The sequence below is a fragment of the Bemisia tabaci genome, chromosome 5 (assembly GCF_918797505.1).
Source record: "Bemisia tabaci chromosome 5, PGI_BMITA_v3".
Classification (NCBI taxonomy): Eukaryota; Metazoa; Arthropoda; class Insecta; order Hemiptera; family Aleyrodidae; genus Bemisia; species Bemisia tabaci.
In genome coordinates this window covers 16,839,317-16,865,419 of record NC_092797.1, presented here as the reverse complement: position 1 = coordinate 16,865,419, position 26,103 = coordinate 16,839,317, and the positions used below count along the sequence as shown (strand labels likewise).

The window sequence follows — 26,103 nt, the reverse complement described above, 5'->3', positions numbered from 1 at the left end:
CGATGAACTTCCCCGAACGAGCAGCTTTTAAAAAAAAACTTAAGCCACCGAATTCAGCTCATCACTCTAACATTACCGGTTAATAATGTTGCACATAACTTTGCGCGAATGTCAAGTTTCGTAAACCTATCTCTGATGGACAAGGCCTCCCGTTCATAAGATTTGAACGAAAGAATTATGAAAGAACAAACACAAAATTTGATTTAATGATTTCAACTTCCGCCGCCGCGCCGACCACTCCGTGTTTGGCGCAATGCGTGAAGTATTCACGCAGTCTTGTAGGCGCTATGCGTTTCACGCTGTGCAGACCGCACTGTGTTTGGCGCAATGCGTGAAGTATTCATGCATTCTTGTAGGCACTATCCGTTTCACGCTGACCACAATAACCGCACTGTGTTTGGTGCAATGCGTGAAGTATTCATGCAGTCTTGTAGGCGCTAATAAGTGTTACACGCCGCGGCCGCGCCGAGGCGAGGGCTTCTCCTTTTCATCTCAAGCCCTCGTCATCATTTCTCCCTAAGTCGCGCCGTTCCAGGCCAAATTGTGTGTTTGGTTTCTCTCTTAACTCGACTGATTAAAGGTGCTGTCTCTTGTATCACTGAAAGACGACAAAATTAGAAAATACTGTACTCTCAGGAAATGAGAGATTTTGTAGCCTTTTCTCGTTTGTAATTTTTTTTTTAAATCTGATTTTTTTTTTTATACCTACATTTAAAAAAATTGCAAAATTTGCCGCCCAAAAAATAATGTTCACAAATCTACATGAAAAATTTGACTGACTATACGTAAACTTTATGGGCCTTCAGTAATGGTATATTATTTCTTTTTAAATGGAAGATCAGTGTGAAAAATGTAATATCCGTCCTCGTCTTCTGCGGTTTTTGAATTAATAAACAATGCGAGATCAATTTTCCTTCTCAATCACTGTCCGACAATTTGCCAACCCAGTGAGGCCAAAAACCGTCGATGTACCTAAGCACAGCATGATAAATAACAAAATATTTCGCTCTGTCTTGGTTACAAATTACGGTCGAACCACTGTAATTTCGAGTGATTCGTATCGATTACCGATTCAAACCCAGCCCAAGTCGATCAGCTCGAGTTCGTTAAAAAAGCATCGATCGATGTTAAAACAAAACAAATCCATTCCCCGACAAGCTCTTAGCTCCGCAAGAATGCATACATTCTGGAACTCATCGGATAATGGATCTACTTGATTATAGCGTGGACCGATTCGTCCGAAGCTGCAGCTGGGACGATTTACTTTCCCGGCCGATAATTGATAATTAGAGCCGTAACTTTGGATACTCGTGACTTGCGATGAGACTCGCGTAGGTTGCACTCATTTTTCATCGGGTCCTCTGTTGCATCGCCGGGGATCGAGATTATCGAGTGAGATCTCCGACTCTTCCACCTTGCTCCTTGCGCAATCCTTGTGCAATACTCGTAACACTTAATCGATTTAACACCTGAACTCCTGCACGTTTTACGACGGAAATTCTAAAGACTCCTGGAAGAACATGCAAGATGGACGTATGTGTGCGAAAGAAATCGATCGGCATCGAGGGAAGAACGTGTCCGTTGAAGGAATGGATTTGATTTTAAGATTGCAGTGTCTAATAAGGCCCTCCAAATGAATTCAAACACACTGAAAAAAGTCTCTTGAATATACAGCCCAGACTTGAATTTGAAAAGAACACATGAACTGCATTTTGCAATGGAGAATTTGTAGGGGTCTGAAATTTAATGAATTTCGTGTTTAAGTGGAAACTACTGAGTGAACTGAACAGGAGGATACTCTTGGTTCATAAATTGAACAATTATTGGAGAAGATATGACAACAAAATGATCTAATCTGCTAAAATGCATGTGTCTAAATGGGAGATGCCGCTAGATGACGTCACTAGGCGGTGCAATTTCTCACTTTTAAATCGATTTTTATATGATTTCCCATATCAGAAAAAAATTATAAAAAATCCTTTGAAATCAGCTCTTTAAGCACTTTCAGATAAAGCAATAAAAATTGTGTATGCAAATTCTCCATTTTGGGCTACAATATCTGGCTCGGTTTAGAAACGATAGGTATATGTATCATTAGTTTCCCTAAGCACATCAGTATTTTTACAAATGGGCTAGAAATTGTAGTTCCTTAATGCAAAATGCAGTCCATATACTCTTGATTTCATCGGATTTTTGCTTGAATAGGGAGCCAAGCCTCTTAATTGAAGTAGATTTCTTTTTGATTCGAGCAAAAATCTGATCAAATCAAGAGAATTTTTTCTTGGCGAAGTTTTTGAAAGTCTGGACTCTGAATCCAAGAGACTTTTTTTCAAACGTACTTTTTAAGTATTTTTCCAAACCATTGGAAGATATTAAACGTCCTTGTTTTGAGACTTACCGTATCTATATAATTTTTCGCAGGACATTTTCTAAGAATCACCGCATACTACCGCGGCAAGTTTACATTGTTTGTTCGTCGCAAGCACGTTATCAGGAATATTAATCGATACGATTTTTTAAAATTAAACAATCCTCATCATATCTTCATCTTCTTCTGGCGATTGGGCGTCGCAGAGCGCGAGGCGGCGCTATAATCGCGACTTTATGTATGTATCATATCTTCAACTAACGTGAAAACGTGTATAACATGTCAAATGATGGACCACTTCTATATTTTTCGTGCTGGTTCAGTACTTCCAGACCTGTGGACGCCCTTGATTGGAGTTATTAGGCATGGTTTGAACAGAATTTAATGTTCAAGTGCTGATATAAATGCAAACCAAAGCACTAAAAATGCGTAACTCTAATTTGCAAGAGATACAGAATTTTTCTTAAGTTTTTACACAGATAGGTTCAGGTTGAATAGGGTTCCCTTCTTTCACGCTAATGTAAACTTGCTTCGCGTAATACTTTGGATGAAAATAATTGAAATCTCTGGTAAAAAAAAAAAAAAAAGAAGTAAACAATGTGTGTGATTTCACAAAAAAGGCGTAATAAACCCCCCGGCCCACAAAAAGGTCGAGTCTGTAGCGATGTTACGATTCAAAATTCTAGGCAAGTCTACCTCTGGTAAATCATACTCCATAGACGGAGATGGGATGGGGGTGCATATATATGTATGAGCAGGGTTGTCAAAGCTACAGACTGAAAATTGACTTCATCTCACTTATTGGGAGTGCTCAACCAGAGAAGCAACCCTGTTATAACTCTGAAATATTGCGAACTTTTCAAACTAGCCTCTACAAGGCATATTAATCGAGAAAAAATAAACATTTGAACCTTTCCACGCACTGAAATTTGGGCCTCTTTGAGGTCTTTAAAACTTATCAAATACTTTCAGGGTGCTTAACGAGGGCACACGAACCATGACCAACTTGGCAACGGATCGGCGGGGGAACGCCCTCACCCAGCCAGGGACTCAGGGAGCAACACCAAATTGGCCGGGACTAATCGAGCGAGAAACACCCCCTCATGACTCCTTTCAGTCCCACGGGGTGGGAAAGCCTTGAGCATCGTAATTACCATCTTATCCTCGCTCTGATTCGTCTTTAGGAGATCCTCGCATTTGATTTGGAATGTTGGACATTACTGGGACTCCTTCACATCACCCAGCTCATGTAGCCGATAGAAAGCTGAAGAGCAGACTTTCCTACAAGACAGAGTAGTTAGAGGGCTTGAGGATTAATCTGCATCTTTTTCTCGGTAAAATTTTGCATGGAATTTTCAATCGACCCATACGAAATTTCCAAGCCCATGCCAAGATTGATGAATGAACCTTGTGTATACACCTATAACGTCCCCCTAACTAAAAAAATCGGAGTCTTCACTTGTCATAGATAACGTGCTAACCACATCGAATGATACGCAAAAATTATCTTTTCCTACATGGGGTAGCCATGACACAATTATTGTCGATGAAAAGTTCTGACGAGTTGGTTGTGGGCAGCTGTGTGAAATTGAGCCACGAAGATACGTCGGCAACGATCAACAGCCGCCTAAAAACGTTGTTTCGTTTATGTTTCTCGGCAGACTCAGAAGGTGCTGTAAATATGCTCAGTGCCTCGTGGTATGTGGTAAACCATCCAGTGACGCCGAATCTCGTCTGCTAACTTCCACATACTCGATAGATGAATTTTCATTTTCCCGCATCTGATATCTGAAAAATGGAAATCTGGTGAGAGCCAGCTAGTCCTAGTGACTTGCGTGATCAGTAAAAACGCTGCCAAAACGCGGACGCGATATATATTTCTCTGCATTGACTCGATTTTTCCAATAAAGACCTGACTACATTCGTTAATAAAAAGACCTGATCAATAATCCAGGGGACTACAATATTCCCGATCACGGAAGCCAAGCTGGCGCAAAAATTGTGGAAAGCCCTCCGAATTTTTTTATGGAGACGTCTGGCACAGAAATGGTAAAATAAGCGTTGATCAAGCTCTATTTTACAACTTCTTCCCACTGGTCGACCGAAAAACCTGACGAAGAAGATGGAAAAAAGCCATATTTTCGTTGTGTAAGCACTTTTTTGGTTCGCGCGAACTTGGGAAAAGCATAGAACTTCATCGATTTCTGCAATAATCAAAAAGTAAAAAACTAACTTGCAAAAGCTCCACTTTTTATTGATGATGTATCAAAATTCTGGTCATAAAAAATAATGTAAATAAACCAAAAATTTAAAGATTAAAAATTTAAACATAAAAATTCAGTTCAATTTCTAATGATCGACAACACTGACCCACCTATCGTCAGCTAGGGCGCGAGTATTGTTTGAAAGTTGTTCACGTTTCGGTCGTTATATGCATCCTGTCGAAGGAATATAGCTCAACTGCCCGGCCCGCCTGAAGCACCTCGCGCGCGCATCCTGATCTCCCTACGGGCTCGACTCATTTTTACTAGTCTTCGTTTATTTTTTAATTGTTTCGACAGGAATTCTGATTTTTACGACCGCACACCGCACGATTGGAATAGTTCCGCATTGGATACTGATTTTATTGCCTAGCCTCCCGAAATATCACACGTTGATTAGATTCTGAACCTCGTCGTTTTGCTGAGAGGCAGAGGAAAAAATACCGGTCCTTACTCTCAATGGAATGAAAAAGTTCTCACACTGGTAAAAAAACCTCTTGGACCAATGCCGCGGTGCATTGACTTAAGAGTGCAGTTTCTTGTCGCCGGATTTAAGAGTCTTGAACTCTTGTTTCAAGCGGATTTTGCATTGAAACAAGAGTCCAGACGTCTTAAATCTGGCGACAAGAAACTGCACTCTTGAACCAAGAGGTTTTTTTTTTTTACCAGTGCAGGTCCTTACTTAGGACTTCTAGTGAAAATCTTCCAAAAAAAAGTACAATATGGAGAGAAAATTTCGGTTCATCTGGGACACCAACATTTTTGGACCGGACAGGAAAGAGGGTTTGGACCAAATTTTCGGTTATCTGCACTTACACCGCCGTATTCAGGAAAAACGCCGTATGAGTGTTCGAATGTTGCCAAATTTCCTCTCAGAAAATATTGATAATTGGAGAAAGTTATGAATATTTTCCCTTGCAATTTTCTGGCACTTAAGATCAACTTACTTATTGAAGTCTCTGTAAAATCGGAAGAAAATATTTACAGATATTCCCGAAAATTCGTAATTTGTTAAGGGAAATTTGGCAACATCTGAAAGCCCATGCGGCGTTTCTTCCTTAGCACGTCAGTGTAACGTTCCTATTTTTTGCGGGTTGGACTTCGAATAACTTAAGCGAACTTATAGTTAGTTCTCTGTGACTGAAAAACTTCGGTAAACTGGAACGAACATCTCGGTGTTCCATGCAAACCGAAATTCCGTCTTTGAAACCGAAGTTTTTTTTCCTTTCCGCGAATCTCTTAGCTACAACCCCGTATTGAGAAATTTGTATCCTAAAAGCCTAATTGGGCACGCAGGGAAGTTACCTGACTTGTACTTGTATCGTGTTTTTCTTAGAATGACCTTGTAGCGCGGGAAAAAAACTTTAATGACCTCGCTTTCGGGCATAAAATATTTTATTAAAATGATTAACATGCGCTGATCTTGACAGTGATGAGTATCGCAGTGGGTACGGTGCTGTACCTGCGTGTAATGTGCAGAGAAAGCGATGCTGCTCATTGTGGGGAAAATATTAAAAGCAGACGTCAAAAACCAGGACCAGTTCCGAGTGAAATAAAGTTGGTAAAACTTGATGCAGATATGTGAAGGATGCAGCCGCCAGAACAAGGCCCGGTTACCCGACTTCTGTAGTAGTTTTGACTAATGAAAGCTTACGCACTCAAGAGTAAAAACAAGTCATAAACGGTCCTTACTCGTGAAGATCTAGGTTAAGATCAAGATTGCCGAATGTGAGATGATTTTTTAGTTTTGGGCAGGGTATTAGACGGTTTGAAATAATTCGTCCTTTTCCCAACGAAAGAACATAACAAAGTTTGAGAAATATCATTGGATAGATTAACTGTAAGGCTAGATTTTCCAACAAAATAATCTGACAAAAATCGTTGAATGTAATGTATTTACTGGGTATACCGCTTTACGAAGGATGCTTTCTGGACTTCTGGCCTAAACCTAGAAACTAGGAGGGTGAATATCGATCAACGCCCATACTCATACTCTACTTTATGACAACTTTGCCTCCTCTAAATTTTCAGTCAGAAAATACCCCTAAACATTCGCGGGTTTTTACTTGGAATAAGATTATACACAGTCGCTATACTGCCGTGTTCAGGAGAAACTCCGAACCTTCAGACGTTGCCAAATTTCCTTTCATGCAGCACAAATTTATGGGAAAATTTGCAAACCTTCTCCTTCCAAGTTTTCAGAGAATTTTGTTCGTGAGGTGATTTTTGGTGTTTGAAAATTACAAGGAAAGATATTCATAACTTCTTAGAAAATGCAGATTTACAGAGAGGAAACTCGGCAAAATCTTAAGACTCACACGGCATTCTTCCTTAGCACGGCAGTATAGATAAGTTCGGCAACAACGAATGTTTATGCGATGTTTTATCACGGTATTTTACGTATTTAGCTTGAAACGGCTTAGAAAGCGACAAGTGCATCCCCAATGCATCCTGTCGAGAGACCGACGGATCTGTGGCGAACATTGACAAAATACTCAATACCGTTCACCCCTCGGTGCATTTTTAGAAAAGCCTCGCGAAAAAACCGAACACTTTGTCCCTGGAGTCATCTGTCTTCGGGGGCGAACAATGTGTGTCCTCTCTGGAAAAAATCCACGCTTCCTTCTCGACCCCGAGGAACTGGAGTGAAGAAAGGATGCGTCACTTGATGCACGCCGGGCTATTAGCGTAACACATGGCGTGTCTTTTCAGGATTCTGGATTGTTTAACAGGTCTCAAGGTCGCGGCTCTTGTTCCCCGATGCCCCCCCCCCCCCCCCAGAGCGGGGGATGTTCGATTTCGGTATTGTACATCCGCCAGCATGCCCGGGACCCGGGACCTTGCCTCGGGCCCCGATCTGGAGTCGTTCAGAGGAGTCAGGCTCTGGTTTCTCTTGGCCGCGCTGGGAAAAACAACGTAGAACGTAAAAGTCCACCCCGGATTTTTAGTCATTTTCAGACAGGAGGGCAGGGAATCCATCGACGTGGATCGATCCCTCACTGGAAAAAAACCACATTGGATCTAGATCCCAGACTCTTGAAAACATTGACAAGAAAAAATACTCTTGATTTAATCAGATTTAAGCTTAAATTAAAAGGAAATCCGCTCAAATTAAGAGGCTTGGTTCTTGATTTAAGCTTAAATCTGATTGAATCAAGAGTCCTTTTTCTTGTCAATGTTTTCAAGAGTCTAGAATCTAGATCCAATGTGTTTTTTTTTCCAGTACTCATTAAAATTATCTTCACGAAAAATGGAGAATTTACATGCACATTTTTTATTGCTTCATCTGAACGTGCTTAAAGAGCTGATTTCACCGTATTTTTTATAATTTTTTTCGGACGTGAGAAATAGTATAAAAATAGATTTAAAAGTGAGAAAATGCACCGCCTAGTGACGTCATCTGGCGGCATTTTCCATTTAAACACACGTATTTCAGCAGATTAGATCATTTTGTCATATCTTCTCCAATAATTGTTCAATTCACAAACCAACGGTATCCTCGTGTTCAGTTCACTCAGTAGTTTCCACTTAAACACGAAATTCGTCAAATTTCAGGCACCTGCAAATTTTCTGGCTAAGCTTCTTGAAATTGAAAACAATGTCATGTTAGACTGATTGTGAGTCAAGACTGAAAGAAAAATGTCCGCAGCAAAATTCCTTGGCTTTTTAGAGTTGATCAGAATTCCTTGACTTTCCTCAGTTTTCCATAGCATTATCAAAACTTGTTACTTGTGCAGAACGTAAAACCTTCAGATGTTGCCGAGTTTCTCTCGATAAAATACGAATTTTCAGGGGAATCTCTGAATACTTTTAATCCGATTTTTCAGAGAATTTTATTTGCAATCAGATCTAAATTATCTAAAAATTCCGAGGGGAAATATTCATAACTCTCCTTAAAAAGTGGCATTTTATTCGAGGCAATGTGACAACTCTCCGATGTTCATGCAGCGTTTTTCCTTAGCAGGGCAGTGCAAGCCTTCGGAAAATAAATAAGGGATCTATCGATTTCAAGGATGAATTTGGCTTGATTTCGGTCGTATTCCAGCTACACCTACTCGAGTCCAGCAACTCCATTCGATTGATACGAGTGCAATAACTTTGATAGCTTTTCATTACTGCACCCAACGACGTCAACACATCGATACCAGCCGATCGATTTTTGAATCGTTATCGAATGACTTGATCGATAAATTGCAGTGCCAGGATAGGGATTCATCGATTCAAGTTCATTCGATAATCGACCCGCAGATGACCCCCGGCGTCGAACAAACGAGGCAGGGATGTCTAACGATGCGGACAGCTAAGCCAACAGCGCCAAGAACAACACAATTAGAACCTGGGCAAACAGCTATTCCCGTCTGCAGATGACGGCTGGGGATGAGTCACTGACAAATCGTCCCTCCTCCGCCGACGTAAGGGCGTATCGTAATTTCAACGTGAGCCCTGTTCTCCGTATTTCTCCATGCTTTCCAGGTCTCATGGAAAAATAAAGATGCGTTCTTACGTTGGAAGTGCACCGAAGTGCGCTAGGATGCTGGATGAAGTTTCTGCACTGGGCACTAGCAGCCCCCCCCCCCCCCCCCTCCTTCCCTTATTCAAAGACTGACCTCTCCTTCGAGTTCGAGTGGAATCACCCCGCCGAAATGGGGCGGCCGGAGTTCATTCACAAAACGTGGCCAACAGTTTCTGCATGGCTCGAATTGTTTCAACGTCGAGATTACAATGTCAAGACGCTGATTCGATGCTATTTTCGTCCGGCGCAGAAGCAACGATGAATCTCGAACTTCCCGTTTGAGACGAAATGCATCCATTTCGCGGGTTCTTGGGAGGAATTGACTTTTGGAGAATGAGGCAATACGACATTTTTTTTTTTTTTTTTTTTTTTTTTTTTTTTTTAATTGCAAAATTGAGTTCTGGCGCAATGGAGAATTAACGTACTCTACCGTGCTACGTAAAAACGCCATATACATTCGAATTTTACCAAATTTATTATTGGAAAATATTTATTTTTAAAGAAAGTTAAGTAAATATAAATATTCTTCCTTGAAAGTTTCGGACTTTTTATATTAAATTACGAATGAAATCCCGTGAAAAATCAGAGTAGGTAAAAGTATTCACAAATTTTCTTGAAAATTCGTGATTAGTCGAAGGAAATTTGGCAGTGCCTGATGGCTCATGCGGCGTTCCAACTTAGCACTGTAGACTTAGCATACAACCGTGCTGAGGAAAACGCCTTGACAAGAAGCAGACATTGCCAAATTTTCTCGATTTTTCATTTTATTGGAAAGTTCTGGATATTTTTCCTTGAGGTTTCCAGTTATTTCAGATAAAATTGCTCAAAACCCCTAAAATTCGAGGGGAGAATATTTCCAAGTACCCATAGAAACTCATCCAAAAATTAAATTCAACAAAAAAACGAAATTCAAAACTGAAAGGCCTTTGAGAAATGTCCTTGACTTGTTAGTTACATCCTCCATCAAATCATCCAAAAGTGGATTCTAATGATAGAATGGTCCAGTATGCTGGCTTCACTTTTCAACAGTATGAAAATGAATAATTAATTACCTTTTTAAGACGACAAACTTCGTCCTCCAACGATTCTTCACGGCTGTTCATCAATATGTCACCATTCCTCGAATCCAATAATTTAGCAGTATCCTAGAAAGAAATATTCAGAATAGCATTACACCTTTTGTAGATGATTCAGCACTACTATGATACCTCTACTTGTTAAAACTGGTGGGTACAAGCAAAGATTAGCTAAAGTGAGAATTCTGGAGAGAAAGGGTTGTGAGATGATAATGCTAAAGGCTAAAGGTAAAAGCTAAAGGTGGTATGGAAAGAAATAACACTCGGAGGACGCTTTTAGATCACCTTTATGGGCAAGGTATCATACCGAACTTGGTAGCAGATATTAAAGGTAAGCAAGCAAGGTTACCATTTCACAAGATAAAAGATAAAAGTCACGTCAATAGAGCGTTATTTATAGTACATTCAGATGTGTCTGGGCCCATAACCTAAAGGCTAAAGGTAAAAGCTAAAGGTGGTAAGGAAAGAAATAACACTCGGAGGACGCTTTTAGATCACCTTTATGGGCAAGGTATCATACCGAACTGAAACAGAGAAATGAAAAACTGGAGGAATCAAAACTTTACAAAACAGCTGACGCTTTTCGCCAACACGCCCCCTCAAAATTTAACTTGGGGATTAAATTTTGACATTGAAAAAATGAAATGTAAATTTGAAATGTAAATTGACTTTTTTTTTTTCACGCCCCCTCAAAATTTAACTTGGGGATTAAATTTTACATTTCAAATTTACATTTCATTTTTTCAATGTCAAAATTTAATCCCCAAGTTAAATTTTGAGGGGGCGTGTTGGCGAAAAGCGTCAGCTGTTTTGTAAAGTTTTGATTCCTCCAGTTTTTCATTTCTCAGTTTCAGTTCGGTATGATACCTTGCCCATAAAGGTGATCTAAAAGCGTCCTCCGAGTGTTATTTCTTTCCATACCACCTTTAGCTTTTACCTTTAGCCTTTAAATGCTGTAAAAGTCGAGCAAAGAAAAAGCATGCTTTGTAAAAATAGACCTAATTTCCCTGACTTAAAATCATAAAGTCACGAAAGCACCCCAAAATACCAAAATTGTGCGGAAGATTTGTACCCCAAAAATATCTATTAAATTATTAAGAGTAGGTTTGCAAATGAAGTCTGGGTGAGAATAATAAAATCAATTTTTTCTACAACTGATGTAAAATTGGAATATATAGCCCATTACTTCGGTGTACTTAACTTCATGAAAAGGATACAGGCTATTGCATTTTGTTCTCTCTTCTTCAGAAAACTTCCCATCCTTTTACTTCACTGTAGTTGAACTGTTATTGGGTACCTGACTCTTTAAAAGTGACCACTTGACAAAGATTTACTTAATTACAAATACTTGACTGCTCTGAGCAGTTCCATCAGCGCAAAGGCGAAATGTTGACTGATAATTAAACATTTTTTCATGGGGAGGGGGAGTCTACAGTCAAGCATTTCTGATGGGAGGGGGAGGGGCACTAGGAAAAATTCTTAAAAAAGCAAATAGGTGAAATGTGTTTCGGTGAAGAAAATTTTACCATCCAGCAACCCAAATTTTTTGGGTAAAATTTTTCAGGGTGTCTAGACTCCCATCTAGCTATAACATTATGGGTCAAACTGAAGCAATATCCAATTTTACCAGGAGTCTCAAAGCCTAAAGACAAAGTGGACTGCATTTTGAAATTTGGAACTATAAATTCTGGCTCTTCAGGAAAATCACTTATGTGCATAAGGAAACTAATGGCACATACGTTGTGTTTAAACCGGGCTAGAATTTGTGGTTCTAGATTGCAAAATGTAGTCCAAATGAATAATAATCCCTGCAGACAGTCAATGAGCCATTTAGTATACTTTTGTCTAAATCGCTTGAGGCCCTGTTCACTCCTTGCGATGAATGAGGAAGAATGAATGGGGCATTAATGTACAACTTTTCATTTGATCCCAAATGGTTTAAAATTCCAAATGACCTACTCCAAAAAAAAAGTTTTACGCCAAAACGATCAATCCATATAGATATTCTGGAGGTATTGCATCACTTGATGTGCTTTGATCTACATATTACGAGACTGTTAATTGAGGGTACCTACATTCGGGGGTACTGGACCTTTACTGACCCCCAAAATAAATTATATAAAATAATCCTCAAGACATTAAGGATTTGATGGGACTCTTGGACTTCCTGTAGGCAGTTGAGAGGTCTTCTGCGTCTTCTCTTGAGAAAACTGGCAACATAACTACTTTCTACACATGGATTCAAAATCTCAAAAATAACGCAGCAGTACAGAACCTAAAACCTTCCGGCGTTTATCTCTGAAGTTGTTGACTCTACATTGGTAAATGATGGGGTTCATCACTTGGATTGAAAACCCAAAGCATGCCATTCAAATGAAAAAATAAGAAAAGAAACTGATAATAGATCACCCAACCCAGGTGGCAAACTGACCCAGGTTAGGTGGTGATCCCAAAGGGCCTACATTGAAAGTTTCCTCCTCCTCAGCCTCCTCTTTATCAGGATCCTCTTCTCGGCAGGGCCCACTCTCCGGGTAATACTAAATCAGTTTGCCCTGGATGTTAAAAGAATGGAAATGATGAGGAAATGCATGTACCTTTCTCAGTTTGTTGAACTTGGTGATTTCACTGTTGCGCGGATAGAACTTGGAGCAATCACGATTAGAGGTATCCATGAATGCACTTCGCGGACTGGGTTTCGGCGACGATAACGAACTTTTGCGGAACCACGATTTCGTCTCGCTCTCCTCACGGATGGGAGAATCGCGAAAGGAATAATCCAGGGATTTGCTCTGATGAGAGGCATCCATCGCCAAGTCGCGAGCGTATTCACTCCTGAAAAGATGACAGTCGGTGATCTCAGAGTCGTACTTGAAGCAGGGTACCGATAAGTTTTCCATTTTTACATGAGTAAAACGCAATTCGGATTCACGGATTCAAAACTATGCACATGCTTATAAAAGCTAGTATCAACGCACGATGCTAGAACGAACCGAAAATTATGAACACACAATCCTGTAAAGGTTATGAGAGAAACACTGAAAAACTCACGAGACGTTTAGTTTGAACTTCAGTAAGGTCCAAATCATTGGGCCACCGAAAAAGACAACGGAAAATTCCCACGCTGGAAAAAAAGCGGTTCAGTTTTACACAACACTAAGATCCACGGGAGAAATCTACCCCAGAATGGAGTACTGCACTATTCTGTGAATAAAAACCACGCACCACGCGAATTCAGGACAGACGATTGTGGCCTACCGTTAGGAAAATCGCGAACTCGCTGCACTGATAAACCATGTGGTCGGACGGTTTGTTTACATCACATGTTCAGACGACCCGGCGGAAAAAACGCAACTGATGAAGAAGCGGAGAACGGAGAACAACGCGGCGCGCGCAGATGCTGATAATGCAAAATGTAAACAAAAGTCTACTGCCGCTCCCTAGCGACGATCAGCTGAAGTAGAGGCGCGCGGCGTTTTAGAACAAGCACGCTAGAGAACGCAATTGAATGAATGATGTAAAACTGGCGGGAATTTCGATTTAGCGGGGATGTTCGACGTGAGCGCAAACGTACCTTTGTGACTACAAAAAGATACTTTCATTACTTTGCACCACGTATAGCAGAAAGGAACCAAGCAACATCATCCATGGGCAAATGTAACCGGGCAATTTTATTCTTAACAAGGGAACGTTCGTGCGGATTACCCAGAAAATTTCAAGTTATTCGTTTTGTACTGCGGAGAAAACTCACTGAAATTTGCACAATAGTTTTTGTGTACAAAATTAAATTGCCCAATTTAATTTGTCAATACCTGAGGTGGCTTGGTTCCTTTCTGCATAACGCGGTCGAGTTCACAATCCCATCCACTGCTATTTAATAGTGTCGACGAATTGAATCAAAATGCATAAATCACTGGGAAAAAAAAAAAAAAAGAAAAAAAAAAAAAAAAAAAAAAAAAAAAAAAAAAAAAAAAAACATTGGATCTAGAGTCCAGACTGTTGAAAACATTGATAATAAAAAATACGCTTGATTCAATCAGATTTTTTCTTAAATCAAAAGGAAATCCGCTCAAATTAAGAGGCTTGGTTCTTGATTGAAGCAAAAATCCGATTGAATCGAGAGTATTTTTTCTTGTCGATATTTTTAAGAGTCTGGACTCAAGATCCAATGTGTTTTTTTTCCAGTGTTCGTCTTCGTTTGGTGATTCCCTCATTGCTCTCACGACAGGACTCGTGGGATTTATTTGAGTGCAGACGGTGCATCCTAATCTGGAACTATCATTCGCACTGTAAAATCTTTCAAAGTAATTTCTGTATGCCCAATACTTACTCGAATAATTTCGTCCGTTTACGTGCAAATAACCGGCAATTTCAGAATGATATGGGAGAAACAAATTAGATAGTGTGTTGAAAATGTCATTCAGACGGTTATCGTTGTCGACTCGAGGTAATCTAATGCAGCGTAGTATAATGATTGTTTTGTTCAAACTCATAGTGCAATTCATCAGGAGTTTATTGAAAATTTAGCACTTGAACGTCAAAATGCCTTCTCAAAGGGAAAAAAATCCAAACAAAGGATGACTTATCAAAATAGGTACAGGAAACTTTACACATCATGCACAGATACCGATAATTTTTTTTTCAATTTCGAAATCTGGAGCGTTGTAATACAGTAATGCATTTCTAGTAAACTTGGCAATCTCGCGTTTAAGATCAGTAATGGTTTACCTCATCGGCACAACAGGCAACGCTGAAATATAGTGGAACTGAGACAATCGATGCCTCAGTTAGTGTTGCTCGTGACGAATACGAAACGAATTTCATGATAACGCCTGGATGCAACTATTCGGGCTCCGTGGATGTCCGTGTTGCATACGCACGGATTTGAAGGCGTTTTGACTTCAGACGATGACCGCTTCGCCATCGGCGCTCAGTCGAGCGAGTCAACGAGAAGAGTTGGATGAAATTTGGAAACATGAAAACCTCATATCGATTTTTTTTCCGGAACGTAGGGGTTCATAAGCGTTTTCATTAAGTTTCCCGTAATATTACTTTCGAGAGGCATTAAACCCATCACAAATTTATGATGCGAAGAAATTAACATCAACGTTTGCAGTTTTTTTCGAAAATTTCGGTCAAAAACATAGAAATAAAAAAGATAGATGAAAATAGAAAAAAATAGATATTGCTGGGATTGATTTTAAAATTCTGTGATGTTTTTTTTAGATATCTACCATTAAAACCCGTGTGATTTCTCAACTGCGGTTACGGACCCATTCTGTCGTGCTAGGGAAGAACGCCGTATGAACATTCAAGAGTTGTCAAATTTCCTTCAGTAAAATGTTTATTTTTTAGGTAAGATATGAATATTTTTCCTTGAAATTTTCAGGGACTTTAGGTGAAATTGCGAACAAAATTATCTGAAAAATTGGAAGAAAAATATTCATAAGTTTACCAGGAAATTTGCGTTTTATCAAAGGAAATTTGGCAACGCCCGAAGGCTCATACGGCGTTCTTCCTTCCCACGGCAGCATTGTCCTACATACATGATTACCACTCTGTCGGAGTCTTAAAAGGCAAATTGAAGGGCTTGGAGGACAAGGCGCATAAGCAGTTTTTGAAAAAATTGAGATATTATCGATTTCGAGTAAAACTAGTCTGAATGCATCTTCTGCGAAAAAATTGCTCCCACATTCCAATCTTTAAGCATCAAACAGTCAGATTGAACATTCTTTCCGCAAATGTAATTCCAGAACTTTAAGTACGTATTTCTGGAAATAGCAAGAACTGCGCTTATGTGCTTTGTCCTCCAAGCCTCTCAATTGTTATCGAGCACTGGAAGAAAAACACATTGATGGATCTAGAGTCCAGACTCTTAAAAACATCGACAAGAAAAAATACTCTTGATTCAATCAGATTTAAGCTTAAATCAAGAACCAAGCCTCTTAATTTGAGCGGATTTCCTTTTGATTTAAGCTTAAATCTGATTGAATCAAGAGTCCTTTTTCTTGTCAATGTTTTCAAGAGTCTGGACTCTAGATCCAATGTGTTTTTTTCCAGTGGGCTGTAATATTTTCGGACTCCTTAAAACCGACTCTTTCAAATGTATTTTAAAAGTCTGATAAAATCTGAATTCTCCTCTGTTAATTCCCTAACTTTCTTTCAAAAAGTATCGGTGACATCATTGTCTTGAGAATCGAGAGCGTTCTCACTTATCACTCATTTGTCTATCAAATGAGCGGGTTGTTTTTAAAAGGGAAAATGGAGCAGGTAACTTTCTGGCTGAGCCCTGGGATACGAAAGAATACCAGCTTTGAGGAGCTCATCTGAAAAATTGACTTCTTCTTTTTTCAAGACAAATCGTTCATATCTCATCTCTCTATCCTCAGCTCTGCCTCTCTAAATCTGTTGATTTTCAGTTCATTGAATGTTCACTGTTTCAAAATTCAAATTCAGCTCCTCTTCAGTTCTGAAAGACTCAGGTTCATATATTGTTTTAGCTCTACCACTTCAGTTGTTTTCATTCATTTTTTGTTCTTGTCGCCAAGAAATCTTACTTCTTACTATATTATAAAATCCTGAGCCCTAAAATTGTGAAGATTTGTTCCGTGGTGTCCTGAAGTTACCGTTAGAGCGAGAGTATGGAACTTTTGTATACATGCATGTAAGGGACACCGTTTGAACGGGAAAAATAACCTGAATGTTAGGAATGAATCTCCAAAAAAAAGCCGCACACAGTGGGTTTTTGAATGGTGTACATTGAATTCCCCAGCCTTCTCTCCGCTCGCAGCGGAAGAGAACCATCTATCTTGAAAAAATTCTATTTCTAGTAGGGTATTGTTCAATCTATGCGAAGATAGGATACACGTGCGTTGTTCACATAGGATGAGTATATTATAAAAGTGAAATTTTATTGATATAAGTTAGGCGTGGCATCTGCTTGAAAAGTTGATTTTCAGTATCAATAAACCAACTCCGAGCGGTGAACAAGGTTAGTAATGTTAGGGCCATTCACTTGGTCAATGTATTCGTTCAATAGTTTTTTCAAGGTTGCCTCGGTGTAAGGAAGAACTTCCTTCGCGTAAAATTTTTCGATCAGCGGGTTCAAAAGCCAATCAATCAACCAAGATATGTGTACTTTAATATCCGTAGGCCTGAAACACAAATAAATACAAAATTAATAATCGTGACACTTTTTTCGGCTGGTAAAACAGACCAACCGGTACGAATTTACCTGGAACGTTTAATATTTATTCAATGCGGTTATTTGTGTAAAAAATAAAAAGCTCAAAAGGCAACCCTCAGCCGGCAGACACGTGGAAGTTTGCCTTTAACAGATAGAAGACAGATTATGTACCATACATTAGTCCAAAACTTGTTTCATCACATTTAAGAGTAAGTTTTTTTTTTTTACTTTTAACGGTGCAATTTACCTACTACGTGAGTATTAAATTTTAAAGACTGCGACAATAAACGTACTGCCTTAATTTGGTACCTTGCGCCTGGACGTAGTGAAATAACGCAATGAGATTAATTTTGAAGATGCAATGTAATTTTCAACATTATTGTATTCAACTACCACACTTGTATTTGTGAATTAAACTTTAATTTACACAATTATGTTAGTTTTTCCCCATTATTTGATTTTGGCATTTCATGAACATTTAGATGTTGCAAAATTTCTTCTAACAGAACGCAAATACTTCGGAGAAAATGTTGGAAATTTGTCTTCGAGTTTCTCAAAAAATATCCTCTACAATTTAGGTACTCTACCTAAAAATGGCAATGAAAATCATTCCTTTCCCTCAAAATATATGTTTCATCGAAGGAAATTGGTAATATTTGCTTATTTATTCAGCAGAGTTTTTCAGCGCGGCGAAATACGTATTTTGCGATGACGTTCACGCGAAAGTTTTAAACACGCATCTCTTAAAATCGGCTAGCGGAATACGAATACGTATCCAATGCGCACTATAACGCTCGCAGAGATGTAGCTATTGTACATCAGAGATACGTGGTTTCTAAGGTGGCTCCTGAACCTGAGCGCGAAGAAAACTATTGTTGTTTCCTGCCACTTATTACGTTTGTTCGTATGATTAGATTCGGTGGCAGAGTCTCGAGTGCTTTTCTAAGAACTGACTAATTAAGCTGAAGTGAGTAGGTCTCTTACGCGGTTGAAGTCAATCGGAACTCGGTCAAGTCAGCTTGTGCCAAGTCAAGATCTGCAAACAGTCGGAATGTGACGTATACATCCTTCAAATTCACGTCCAATTTTCCGGTCGGGCCAATATTGTATACCAGCCACGTAAAGTCGAAGTGACTCTGAGAGAAAAATTAACAGCAAATTAAAAAATAGAACAGGTTTATGGGTTCGGACATTGTAATTTTGTTGGAGAGTGAGTTAAAGCAAGAAAAATAAAAAAAAAACTCATGTGATGCATCGGAAAAACTTGTATATTAGCTGAAAACCTTTTCAACACTGAAAAAAAAATCTTTGTGTATTTACTAAGAAAAGGGTAAAAATACCAAGAATTCAGGGTTCTATTTGATCCCAGTTCTTTTTTTTTGGTAAAATTATCATTTATGGAATTGGTAATTTTACCAAGAAATCTCGGTAAAATTATTGAACTTTCTCGGTAATTTGACTGGACCTTGGTAAAAACGCCAATATTTTTTATCGACTGTGGTAGAATTACCGAGATAAAATGTCAAAGTTACCGGGAATTGATTACCAATAAAAGTGGTATTCTTACCTGAAAAAAAAAACAGTAAAAATACCGGTTTTTAGGTAACCTTACCAGTCTGCCTTGGTAAAATTACCAATAATTGGTAAAAAAAAAGTGAGATGGTAAAGGTACCAACGGACCTTGGTAAAAACGCCGATAATTTTTTTTTCAGTGAACCTATTCTCCATCATCAAAGCGTCAGTAACCAACAAAAATTAATCGCATAAAAATGACGACATTGCTATCACTTTTTTTTTTTGTTTATTTTCCATCCAACAATGTTTTAACAGAATTAAAAATTACATCAAAAGATAAAAAATAAATAAACACAAAAGGTTTTCTACAAGAGGTTAATTAATCATTATTGGGTGGTTGCCGGAAACGCCATCAGGCTTAGCATCAGCAGATTGATATTACTAAAGGCAGTTTCCACTACCTTGTATTCAGTTACTTGTAATAAAAATATTATTTATTTGCACTTATGCAATTTCATTTAACTGCACACCCTGTGGTTTCTCACCGCATAAGTGAAACCTGAAACTTATAAGAATTAAAATGTTTTATGCGTGCTTAATTAAATTTTGAAATAGTTAAGAATCTTACTCTGAGCTGTTCAAAATAGAATTTCACTTCGACGTCGAAATTAGCTTTCCGATAGTCGATAAATGCATCGCCGATCCTCTTGATAGTTTGAGCATCGTGCGTGTGGCCTTTTTTGAGCACAACCTCCTGTGAGTATAGTTCTATGCCAAAAATTGTCTGTGAATAATAAAAAAGCTAATTAAAGAATTTTTCGCGCTGATTGGTAGCATTTTCATAAATTAATTTTAAATCAAGAGGAAATTTCTTTGTTTTTCTTTTATTCAACCTATCTTTTCTTCCGTGCAGGCTGCAGAAAGAACAGAACCTAAAGAAATAGGCTCTAATGCTTGAAGTGATGCGGGATGCGGGGAAAAACTATTGATCATTTCGTCGTTCTGGTGAGCAGGCTGCGTCACTCAATTTTGAAGGCGATTTTTAAGGTCACACGACTCGCGAAGTTGCACGCATCGTAATTCGTAAGGTCTACTTGCCTGATATTTGCTCTTGATCTTGTTGGTTACAATCATCCATGCCTTCAAAAATACTTTTACGTATTGCAATGTGCTAATAATCACACATCCAAATTCCGCTATGGACATGGGCTGTAAATGTTTATTATTATTTCTTCGAAAAGAAAATAACCCCCTTTAATGTCACTCTTGGAATATTTAGAGAACACTCAAAATGGGACAATTCTTCCAGGGCTAAGAAGAATGCCACAATATTTCAATAAATGACAATACCCACTAATTTTGCTATCATGAAAATACAGACTGATAAAAAAGTTGAAAATCGTGGTACAGTTCGAAGCACAAGAACGAGTGTCTAGCTTCGTCATCGAAGTAAAAAAATAAAATTGTAAAAGGCAATTTATGATGCTCCATATGACGTACAAAGTTGTTAATCATCCTGTACTCCGGTAAAGGCACAGTAGCAAAACGATCACTACTTTTGATATCTGCTATCATTCCATCGATATAATCATTAGCATCCACTGATTCCTCCCTGTAACACGAAAGAAGAGAAAATGAGACTAAATTAAGAAAAAATAAAAATTACACAAATAAGATTCAATAAAATACGTTGAAGTAAATGCCATGAATTTCAGGGAGTATTTACAGGGGGAAATAATTTTTCGATAAATCAATGCACCGTGCCGAAGGCGAAGCGTGAATGATCGATTATCGATATTTTCCCATTTGAGGCAATGGTAAAAGATCGATCATTAATTTGTTCTTGTTTATCGATCCTTTTACGTGGGTTTAAATGGCAGATCAATCGATAAATCGCAAAGTACGCCATATCACTGATATTTACTTGGAGCCGACCCACTAGCGACCCCTCCTTTATTTGTTATAACCCTCTTTTAATTGATTATTTCAACTAAATGAGTTTGGTTTGGGCTCCCGTATGAGAATTATACGCCCAGGTAAACATCTTACAATACATCCAAAATTAAGGTACTTGTTTTCCAAATTTCAGCCTAGGTATTATGTTAACTATACAACAAATGACTTATTGCCGTGCCATGGCAAAGTCATTTAAGCAGCTTGTTACTAGAAGCAAAAAAAAAAAAAAAAAAAAAAAAAAAAAAAAAAAAAAAAAAAAAAAAAAAAAAATTCTATCTGATCAATGTCTGCCCAGTTTATGTGTTACAGTCTCAGTAAGTTATGAGACATGTTCACTTTTGAAAAAATGTTTATTTTCAGGGATAAACGTCTCAAGGAATCTTTTTTATCAGCTCGTCGCTCCATTCAATGATCATGCTTACGAATGCTCTTTTCAAAAGTGGGCTCTCACTGCATTGTCACTCAAGAACAACAAGAATGATTTCATCATCGATGTTTCTCACCTATCTCGGAAGTGTCGGAACAGTAGCTCGAATGACTCAGTTGCCATGTCATAGATTTGAATTAAATTATTCAGCCAAATTCTACTGAAGGGAATTCGAATCGGCCCAATTTTGAGTGGAATTGTGGTAACAGGGGAAATTCAATTGGGGTAACTGAGAAATTGGGGCTTCGCACAGGACTGTGGCTCCATGAACGCAGTGTACTCGGAATAAACGACCAGTGGTTTCCGAAAGACTGAATTGAGTATTGCCTTTAAATATATTTATCAGTGAAACTTCCGCGTATGTATGCTCTACGTATTAGTAATCAAGAGAAAAATTCAGGAGGAATGTCAATTTTCAGGAACTCTCTCTGCCTACGTACCCAGTTTCCTCTTCCACTCATGACCAGGGAAATAAAGCAATAATTTCGTACAGATTTAGCATTATTTCTCTCACTCGTGCACAAAAAACCAAAAAGTCTTCAAGAAAATATATTTTCACTAAAACTACCTTCTGCAGTAGTGGATCTTCTTTTCGTTCAATTCTCGATGGTTAGTCCGAATTTGAAGTTCAGCAGTGAGGGCAAAAGAAAAGACCACCTTTTAATGTTTTGTAGTCCGTAGAAATAAAAAATATCCTACATTATACAAAAAAATGCCCACAAAATTTCTTTACACTTCCTTCCTGGAAGGAATGAACGACATGGTAATTTATTTCTTGCAATGAATTGGAGGGCAGGACCGAAATGGGCACAAATTATTTTATGGTGACGAACAAGTGATTTCTTTAGCGTTCTCCTCACTGGAATCCCGTAAAAATAATTTTCCCAGCATCTGGAAGCATTTTTAATATGTTTGTTTCTACATTTTCCCCTCGTTTGCCTTCGTGAGGAATGGAACTGACGCAAAGTGTTGTGTTGGACGCTGGACAGTGTTACAAAGATTTTTTTGGTGGTGAAATGTTTTGGAAGTCTTAGCACCAGCTTCCATATAGTTAAAGAAAACATATTATTGACGAAAACTATCTTTCCTCACGTTTGCAATTTTGCAGACATTAATTCTTACTTTGATAATCTGGATTTTGTATATAAGGAGATAACTCTCCTTTGCCGGCGGAGGCCTACACTACACATGAATTCTGCGAAAGAAGGGGAAAAAATACTCACAATTCCAAATGTGCCGGTAGTGGGGAGCCGAAAACAGACACAAGGCAAAAACTAAAGGCGATTAGCATAATGAGCTCCATTTTGCACAACAATCTAAATAATCAGAGGATTCAGTACAGTCTCACTTCGATAACATTAATTATTAAAAAGAGTTTTTTAACGAAAATAAATGATGCAAAAAGTCGAATTGTACGAGCCGAATCCACGGCGGATGACTGAAAAACCTCAGCTACTTGTGAATGACAGTAAAGCGTATTAAGACATGCGATTCCTTATCTTAAGAACGGATTATATTTATTTACTGATATTTTTTCCGCGGTCTCACTTGAAAGCTTTAGCCCTACTACCGGAATTTCGTCGAACTATCCTATCGATTCTTAAGAGCCTAACTTATTGATAATATAATTTTATGAAAAACGGATGATCCATCCGATATTGTATTTTCCACGTGGATACTGGAAAGGAAATTTTTGTAAGACTTTATAACTTTTTTTACGTTATGTTTTCGCCGGTAGCACGGCATTTTTAGTTTGTCATTAGGTACATATAATAAAGAAACGACATCTGTTGTGACTCAAAGTTAAAAACGTGATCAAATATAAGCAACAATTTAACCGCTTACTAAAATACCGAAAAAGATAGCAATTAAAATGTAATTATTCTAAAAAAAAATTAAAATGTAGAATTTTTTTTTTAAAAATTACGCTCTTTTACAACGGAATATTTGTAAAGGCGATGAAATACCAGCCTCCACTTGAATAGACAGCAACGATAAACCTTCATTATTCAGATACCACTATTGATGCTCTCAGGAGCTCGTTTTGCCTACATTGTTAGATGAAGGCGAATTTATTTTGACAAATCCACTGCAGTCCCTGCTCGGAAACGGCCACTTTATAGGGTAAGATCGATGCATTAATGCAAAGTGCACGATAAACAGGATCAAAATATCAAGTAAGTGACGGTGGAATCATTGGAAATCTCTAAATATTCAACTCGGAAAAGATATATAACCGCTTTCTGACCTCGAGGCTTCTTAATTAATAACCTTTCCGTTTGCCTAAATGCTCCCGTTTCTCCTAGTGTAAGGTCCCGTGGAGGTTTTTGAACTAAAAAATGCCGAGGCGTTATTTGGGTTTTTGACAAAAATAGTACACGATTGACCTTAAACCTATATGTAAGTATGCACGTCGTAATAATACACTTAAGTAAAGGTCCCGCTGTGACATGCAAACAAAACCACATTTTAGGTCATTTTGTACTTTCAAGTGCTCATTACTCCCGTCATTTTTTGGTCCAAGGAGCTCCATGCAGCTCAAGATGAAGGAGCCAATCAAAAGCGGCGACCTCAACCCCTTATGACGATAAGTTACGGTCTATTAAGTCACCAATTTCTTCCACCCTCAATTTTTCCACATCTTTTTTCCGGCCCAACTTTTCGTCGCAGATGACATAGTGCCCTCGTGAAGTGCTACGTTGCCGTCGACTGTGCAGTTTGTGGCGTTTCACGCAATTTTTTAATATATTTTCCTGAGCTTTGCAAACTGGCAATGCTGTTTGTACTTGTCCTGTGCTTGGCTGCATTCATCGCCCCACCCTGTCTCTCTGGACGGAAGTCTTTTGATTCGAGTCGATTTGAAAGACCGCACCGCGCCTCTTTCGAAAGTGGTGTCTAGCGTGGGCATAGCTGTCTAAGTGAACAAATCAACAACAAAACTATGCTGTTCTGAGCAAGGGAAGATTCAACACCAAAAGTCACACTTTTTACCGAAGATACCTGCTTTCAAATGATGATTCATTTATATTCTACAAGCACTTTCAGAATAAAAAGTTTCCTTGCGCAAAATGGGATGAATCTGCATCCTTATATCCTTATAAAAAGGTTCGTCATTTTGTCTGTTCCCTGCATATCACACTCAACAAGTTCAGATCTTCGCGTCTGCCTTTTTGACATAAATTGGATACCGTTATTGACCAGAATTAGCTTAACTAACACACAGACTAAAAGCTGACGTTGCCCAGTTATCTCTTTTGTTTTACTTTTTAATGAGGAAACTGAGAAACACTTCTTCTCCAATATTTAGCGAGCGTACATTTGTTACTTTAAAGGAGACTTTTATAAAAATTCAAGGCTTTAAGTTTCTCAGTTTATTATGTAAAGTAGTAAAACATTTGAAGAAATTGGGAGACATACGATGCACATACACTGATTCTGATTGCATCAGAATCAAATTTTTACGGCAGTAGGTACATACAGTATTGCTGAAATTCCCTTGATCCCCAATTCACTCCTCCCCCTCCCCCATTGACCAAATTTTCCCATTTTACTGAATATTCGTAAAAAAGCTCAGATTTATCGATCTAAACCACGTGGATGTCTGCAGGGCTTACTGTTTATGTAAACATGAGCGTGTAACATTGAAACCAAATGCAGAAAATTTACTCTAACAACATTGCATGTCCCTTGCAGAACCAATATAAAATCAGGAAATCATATGCAATTCTTCACTCACAACCTTGGTATGGAAACAGCGATTACCCCTTAAAAGGGGTCAAATATAATTTTATTGCACAGTCTGACAACCCAGCGTCCGCGGTCGAGGTGCTGATCGAGGTACATCGGTGAGGACAACAAAATCGAGTCTAGACTAAACGGAGACTGAGGGCAAGAACTAGAGCGACTGAATGGAATTTCGTGTTCTTACAATCAGCGTAGGTTCGGCGCCGCTTTTCAATTGGACGTATTTCTGCCCAACAGAACTACGTGCATTATGACGTGAGCCCTATTATGCATATATTCTTATGAGTCCCAGGGCTCATATCTTAATGCACATAGTTCTGTTCGGCAGAAATACGCTCAATTTGCCGCTACTCATCTTGCCTCTTGAGCCAAAGATGAAGGCACATCCATTTATCGGTCCCTGATAGGTCAGTCTTGGAAGAGGCTCAAAAGTTTAACAGAGCCTTACCTTGATCTTAGATGTGGGTGCAGATGCTAGGGTACCTAACTAGGATATCGGTAATCAGACCTATTGTTTTTAGACAAAAGGATCGGTTGATCTTGCGCCAGGAAACATTTTTACGGACATAGAAACATTTTTACGTTCATAAGAACGGACAACGGATTAATCACCGATTAAGAACCAAGCATCCGAGTTTTCAACTGCCGTGGATCAGCGGCGATTCTCGGAAGTTGGCAACACTGTTTTTCCTCCATTGAAACGTATGCAAAATAATCGATTCTTTGTGAAGCGGCTTGTCTTGCCTGATATCGATATTTTAAAGGGATTTAAATTGAGGAAATGCGGTGTTGCCAACTTGCAAAATCTGCCAATCCTTAAATTCTGGTATCAAACCAAGATGGGGGAGAATGCTCATAAAAGAGCGTTTTTCTGCAAAAATGAGTGAATTTATGCAAACATTATGTCAAATACAAGCTTTACTAACGACGAGTTGTTTCAATTGTAGAAATAAATCACTCTGCCTAATTTGAGTACGTTGACTGCCTTTTTGGGCCCTTTAAGTTCCCCGCTTTAACCTCAAAATTACCGACATGTCCTTACACTCTCCCACTCAATTTC

At 38.7% G+C, this 26,103-nt stretch overlaps 2 protein-coding genes across 2 annotated transcripts in view; both read right to left on the bottom strand.

Annotated features, from left to right (window-relative positions):
• Positions 1 to 13,595, bottom strand: part of LOC109042212 (uncharacterized) — a 203,116-nt gene extending 189,521 nt beyond the window's left edge. Inside the window, exons 1-2 of the mRNA XM_019058847.2 lie at positions 12,813 to 13,595; positions 10,195 to 10,287 (exon numbers count right to left, since the gene is read on the bottom strand). Of these exons, the coding sequence (XP_018914392.2) occupies positions 10,195 to 10,287; positions 12,813 to 13,115 (396 nt within the window). The 5' untranslated portion in view covers positions 13,116 to 13,595. The remainder of the gene's footprint in view (positions 1 to 10,194; positions 10,288 to 12,812) is intronic.
• Positions 13,596 to 17,105: 3,510 nt separating this feature from the next.
• Positions 17,106 to 22,778, bottom strand: LOC109042248 (uncharacterized). The gene is made up of 5 exons (XM_019058901.2): positions 22,523 to 22,778; positions 20,417 to 20,528; positions 19,545 to 19,700; positions 18,386 to 18,537; positions 17,106 to 17,369 (listed from the first exon to the last, which is right to left on the bottom strand). The coding sequence occupies exons 1-5, from the start codon at positions 22,600 to 22,602 to the stop codon at positions 17,177 to 17,179; spliced, it is 693 nt and encodes a 230-aa protein (XP_018914446.2). The 5' UTR covers positions 22,603 to 22,778; the 3' UTR covers positions 17,106 to 17,176.
• Between the last annotated feature and the right edge of the window lie 3,325 nt (positions 22,779 to 26,103).

Bases quoted from the DNA above. Each gene is read 5' to 3' on its own strand.
- LOC109042248 (XM_019058901.2), bottom strand. From the start codon at position 22,602: ATGGAGCTCATTATGCTAATCGCCTTTAGTTTTTGCCTTGTGTCTGTT. The intron at 19,701-20,416 runs GTACGTCATATG...TATTATTCACAG, and splicing joins ACAGGATGATTAACAACTTT to ACAATTTTTGGCATAGAACT. The intron at 17,370-18,385 runs GTAAGAGACCTA...TTTGTGTTTCAG, and splicing joins TTCCGATTGACTTCAACCGC to GCCTACGGATATTAAAGTAC.